The sequence below is a fragment of the Perca fluviatilis genome, chromosome 22 (genome assembly GCF_010015445.1).
Source record: "Perca fluviatilis chromosome 22, GENO_Pfluv_1.0, whole genome shotgun sequence".
NCBI classification, from domain to species: domain Eukaryota; kingdom Metazoa; phylum Chordata; class Actinopteri; order Perciformes; family Percidae; genus Perca; species Perca fluviatilis.
Genome location: NC_053133.1, coordinates 14,988,858 through 14,994,874, shown reverse-complemented (window position 1 = coordinate 14,994,874; position 6,017 = coordinate 14,988,858). Strand labels below are relative to the sequence as shown.

Here is a 6,017-nt window from a genome sequence, read left to right as displayed (position 1 = left end):
TGGCTTCAGGAGCCTCAGGAATGTGTGACGCACGTTTTACATTGTTGAGGCTATCAAGAAAATCTTGCATCGTCTCACAGGAATTATGAAAAACACCTGATTAAGAGCCTTTAAGTCATGTTAGTTATTCCAAAACAAAAGCATGTCTGTCATTCAGATGTAGCCTTGTGGTCAAAAACACATTTTTATTTTGATCAGCTATTGTGCAGCAGAGTTAAAGCATGCCATTAGCATGTGGAGGTGTGATGATGTTGTTTGGTCTAGACTTGCACCAACTTCAGTTTCTATTTGCTTCCTGGTAGGATAATTGGCTGACGCCTGTGAGGGCAGCCAGTCATGTTATTCCAGTATTACTAACACACAATTCAAATAAGTAAAAACTAAAAAACTAAAACAATTTTGTCCACAGACAAAAGTATTTTTTTATGTCAGTGTTAAATTGTATTGTACACCTACTGTTTAGTACACAATATTGTAAATAATGCATTAAGTTGTAGTTTTAAATATAAAAATAATAATCTGAGGGCAACATGTAACAGTTCACAAATCAGTTTTATTAATTTAAACACAATCAAATAATAATGTCAAAAACATCTGTACACATATTTTGCAGACACAACAATCTTTTGCGTTTCACAATGAGGCCCATGTAGTGTAAAGTATTTCCAGTTTGCATTTATGATTGCAACATAATAAAAAAAGCGTGCTGTATGAATCTATAAAACATTTCCACTAGTTACCTACCATTACCTTGATCTAGCAGCAATATGTAGATACCCCCAGAGTGCGGGGGAAGAAGTTGTTGTTTGAGAAGATGGGGTGGGAGGGGAGGGGGGGGGAGAGGGATCTAAATTGAAATGTAAAGGCCAACAGTGATCATGTGCAAAGGAGGGAAAATTAGAAACGCAACAAATGGGTTTCTGTTTAAGAAATTCACAGTCGATAGCACATGTCCTGTATGTTCACAAACCCCTCGAAGTTAGTGGCTTTTCTTTCAATGTTCATTACGGTTTCCCCATCCACAGACGTAGAAGCATTATGAAAAGGGCTTTGTGTCTTTAAACTATTTCAAAGAGGGACACAGAATGTATTTTCAAAGTCAAAATAAAAACACTACATTATACAAAAATTATGCTTGCTGTACAAGAGGTGTTATAGCGCTTGTATAAAAGATAATAAAACCTATTCAAGCCTGCTTTAAAATTTTAAATTTGTTACGAAGGTGGCTCTCAGGAGGCAGGAAATAGTGAGTTTTCTCACTTCCACGCCATATACGAAAAACTTATCAGAATTAAGTTTGCTTTCAAATATATGGGGTCAGGGCTGCAAGCTGGTGAAATGCCGTAAGGACACAAGTTGTGAGCTACCTTTCTGAATAACTAAGAAACCCAAATACCTCTTTCCCTTTAAAATAGGAGTCTAAAAAGAACTTGCAGTAAAGGAGACCTGTTATGCTGTATAAAGATGTGACTGCAGTTTCCTGTAAGGACGAGAAACGTCACAGAATCAAATGAAAGATCATTGACACTTGACATCCATGCTTTTGGTCTTGACAAAACGATTTATCACAAAATCCCATTATCTACATATTTGTTTACTGAACAAAACTTGAACACATCAACACTTTCAGGCTTCGCACAAGCTTATGTGCGATGGGATACCTTTTATTTTATTTTTTTTTACTTTAATGAAAAAGCATTGCCACCTTTTAAGAGCACGTACCTAAATGAATATAGGAAGGAATAGTCCAGTGATTACAAACTTACACACACAAAAAAAGATTTCCTCTATACACGATTGTCTCAGCATTGTAAATAAAGTTTTTTGTAATTTTCTTAAATTATTAGAAAAACCCCTTTTTTATGTTTCTTCCATAAATGTCTTCCTCTCGCTGTGGTTGGAAATCAATAGTACTTTGTAAAAGGCACGAGTCTTTTGTGATCGAGGTACCTTCTCGGTGGCACGGTGCCACTCACAAAGTCTCTGTTCATAAATAACAAGCACAGGACTCCCAGGCAACAGAGGAGCAGTCGCTTTGTCTGTCTGTCCAATGACGTAAGAGAAACTAAAAAGTAGGTAGACAGATAAGGAACAGAAAGAGACGGGAGGTGAAGAGCTAGAGGGACGGAGAAATGTCACCACCAGTAGTCGTGGGCCTGTGGTTTACTGGAGCTGAGTTCTGTGGCGAGGCGAGGCGACATGGCCGAGGCCACCGGTAGCGCTGCTCTCCTCACAGGTGTGGACCCTGACACAAACAGGGGGCCGTAAAACACTTTGACAGCTTCAGAAAGCGGCCAATTCACAGTAACAGGGCAAGCAGCTGCAGCGCCGTAAATTTACCTCTCTCCTTCGCTTCCAGAAAGAAAAAAAAAAAAAAAAAAAAAAAAAAAAAGTTTAGGGTTAAGACGAAGTGTGACCATATGTCAGCACATTAACCGTGTGCTCAGCCTTTTTTTTCTCTCCATTCTCCTCTTCTTTTCTTCCTGTGTAGTGGAAGACAGACGCCAGGCAGCGCAGTGGGGGGGGGGTCTTTTCTGAGCTGTAGGGTCTGCGGCAAGCTTGGGACGGGGCTGGAGGGCGAAGGTGAAAGGTTGCAGGGTGTGCTGAGGCGGAGCAGGGTGTACCGTGGTGCTGTAGTGCTACAAGTACTCCAGGTCTAGAGCGTGGTGGAGGGCCATGAGGTCTGAATGGCTGGAGATCCTCCAGAAGGGCATGTTGTGCTGAGGGAGGAATAAAAAAAGTTTTAATTTCAAACACTGAAAAAATCAAATATTCTATACATTTTAGGGCTGAAACAATTTGTCAATGAATTGATAAGTAATCTACAAGAGTTGAATCAATCCTTTCAGTCATCTATCAAAGAAAACTGCTAACGATTCTTTCTTTCTTTTCTTTGTTTCTTTTGGTCGGAGAAAAAAAGAAAAGAAGCTATGTAAAGACGTGGGAAACTGTGAGCTTAATAATTATCAAAAAATAATATTAATATTGATGAAAACCATTACTTATAGCACATCTTAGCACTTGCAAAAAGCGCTAAGAAGATTTTATTCTTTACACTGCAGCTAATACATTAAATGAATGAAGTACTGCAGGCCTGGTCCTTTCACCAGGAAAAGCAATCATATTAATAACACATGCAGACTGCTCCTCTTGCTCCCTTGTGCAAATGTCTATGCAGCCAAAAAGTACATATGTACCTCTAACTAATTTCTCTCCTGCATCAACATGTAGTTTTTCTACCACCAAGCGAATCCAGTAGCTGTCTTCAACCTCAACAGAAATAAACTCCCCACAGGGTCTTTTGAATGAACCTCCTGCCTGCCAGTGTGTGTTTGGGACAGTGCAAATGAGCTGTTGTTCCCAAGCAGAGGACGGGGGGAGAAACCTGAGTCGCAGAGAATGAAAGGAGCTTGTCAGGTAGAGTCCTCAGCTCCTCAGTGTGTGGAGCCCATTAACCCCCCCCCCCCACCCCCCCTTATCAAAAGGTATGGCCTCTCTCAGGCATATGTTCCGCTTAGGAGAGCCTGCACTGACCCTTAAAAAGCTCTTTGCTTTTTGTTTTGTAAATTGTCTTTGCTTTTAAGTTTAAAAGCTGGAGATGCTATCTCTACCTTCTCTCCCAGGCGATGGTAATAAATGAAGGCAGAATTGTTTCAGGGATTGTGGATTTTTTTTTTTTTTGGTGGAGGAATGAGGGCCTGGAGAACTTTTAGACATTTTGCTTTTGTAGTTCCACACGGTGTCACGTCTGATGTGTGCCTCCTGACGGGTGAAATTGTTGTGTTATTTCACGTCCTCTCTGATGTTGACACAGAAACCTTTTACCGCATGGCGTGTCATGGGACTCACACCACTCAGACGGGGGAGAAAAAAAACCGCCTTATCCTTCCATCAATGTCACTCTCCAACAACTCAAGACTGAGTGAAAATATTTGCATCTTTTTCCACAATCATCCTTCAAGACCATATTCCCAGGGTGTGTTCGCTTTTCATAATACAGAGCTATAGCTTTACACACTTATCCAGGGTAAAGGTGGATACCTCTGCCTAATCGCTCTTCATCTGTCCTCACGCTTCTACTCGTTGTTTACTGAGAAACAGGTGAAAAAGGAGCTGGAGGCTTTTCAAAGGGAAACTCCATGTCTTCACCCTGACACTGTGGCTCACCGTTACTGTCAGTGAAATATGCCTTTTGACCGCTGATTAATTTGCTAATGAATATGTTTGCTGTGTGCGGCTTGCATGCGGCATTTGGTTTTCATCCAAACTTGGCAGAAACGCTGAATACACAAATTGTGGAGCAAGAGCTGACAGGTAACATAAAAAGGACAATGTCAGATTCATCTGAACAGATACCGGCGGCTTTTTTGATCCGTCTCGTGCTAACAGGCTTGTCATTGCAGTAAATAATCCAATTCCATCAACAATGATTTAAGTCTCCTTTATGCATGCTGTATTTACAATGTGCCTTCAACAAGCCTGAAAGGGCTTGCCTAGCATTACACACACAGCATTCACGCTGCTCAGGGCACCGAGCAGGAATATATAATTATGCCATCTCTCCCCTCCCCTGCTAAACCTGAGATGGCGGAGGAAGAGCGCTGATTACACACTACAGACTTTCTCTCTTGTACTTGGACACCGTATAAGAGGATAAACAAATGCAAGTAAAGTAAGACCGTTAAGCAGGCGAGCGGATTCCTTTATTTGGAAAAGTATGGCAGGTATGTTTTGTGTTCTGCAAGCATTCATAATGAACTCCTGACCTTTAATCACAAGTCCAAACATTGTCTTTTCTCCTAGATCTGTGTATTTCTGGAGCTCAATGTGTATACAGTATGTGGTGTGTATTATTCGACTTCTTACCTTTTTTGAGCCTTGCTCCTCTTCCACACCATCTCCAACAACAATGTAAACAACTTTCCTCCCGAACCTTTGAATTACTCTCTCAAAGCAGCTCTCCTTCCCTGTGGGGTGAGTCGACAGAAGGATGTTAGTGGAGCGTTGAGTGGATGCAAACAGATACACAGGCACACGGACACTTGCAGGGACCCACACTAAACACCCTCAAGTTGATTCAAAGGCACAGGGTGAAAAGAACCCCTTTAAAAACACCACACGTACAAAATAGTGCAGAGTGTAAACACTTTGAGCTCAGCGAGGAGATGTGATAAGATCAGCTCTCAGATAGACAATCTGAAAAGCATTAACTCTGCCCTTCTGCTCCTCAACCATGGGACAAATGGATTTAAATCAGCTAAAATCACTCTTGCATGCTACAGGGTCTGGTTAGGAGGACCAGTGCGCTTAACGCTCCGAGGAACCCTGAACTACACTCTGCGCTGACGGGCCTGAAAATGGTGTGGGAGTGAAGCTTGATTGTTTATTTTGCATTTGAAACAGTAAAGAAGGGGAAGTACTGGAGGAAAACGGGGCAGATTGGAGGAGGAAGAGGGGGGCGTTGTGTTGCTGTGGAATGACATAAATGTGCAGAAGTGGTTTCATATGCAGAGACTGAACAGGAGAGGCCTGGGGAGGCCCAGCGCAGGCCCAGCTCCAGGAAAATAATCCCAGGCTGATTAGACCTATTCCTTCATAGAAGAACATCAACCCTCTCCGGTGACTGAATCTCCCAGCCCATCCACGCCTCTGTCCCGTCACTTAGGTAGCACGTGTGAACTTTCTACACTCACGGAGCTAAAATAATTATCATTCATGTCCCAAAGTGACTAAAAGAAAAAAAAGGATTCAAATTACACGTTTACCTATTTTGGTTGCACTATAAATATTCTCGATAGGAAAGACTATCCCCAAGCCGTAGAGCAGGACCTTAGCCAGGGCAGGGATGAGCTGCGTGGTGGTCACCAGGATATTCACACAGTTTGACCTGCAGTAGAGAAGCAGAGGAGGAGAGCAAAGGGATGACATCATTCTAAATCACTTGGAGGCAGGATAAAAGAAAACACAGTGTGCCGAAAATAAAGCATGTCATGTCATGCAATGAGGGATTGAATCTC

At 42.0% G+C, this 6,017-nt stretch overlaps 1 protein-coding gene across 6 annotated transcripts in view; it reads right to left on the bottom strand.

Annotated features, from left to right (window-relative positions):
• Positions 1-533: 533 nt before the first annotated feature.
• eya1 (EYA transcriptional coactivator and phosphatase 1) overlaps positions 534-6,017 on the bottom strand; it is a 41,116-nt gene continuing 35,632 nt past the window's right edge. For 5 of the 6 annotated variants that reach the window (XM_039790648.1, XM_039790643.1, XM_039790644.1 and 2 more), the window contains 3 exons: positions 5,766-5,887; positions 4,867-4,967; positions 2,524-2,720 (listed from right to left, as the gene is read on the bottom strand). In XM_039790648.1, coding sequence (XP_039646582.1) covers positions 2,640-2,720; positions 4,867-4,967; positions 5,766-5,887 — 304 coding nt within the window. In that variant the 3' untranslated portion in view covers positions 2,524-2,639. Of the gene's footprint in view, positions 2,723-4,866; positions 4,968-5,765; positions 5,888-6,017 lie in introns of all 6 variants that reach the window. The other variant, XM_039790642.1, reaches the window with a different exon arrangement.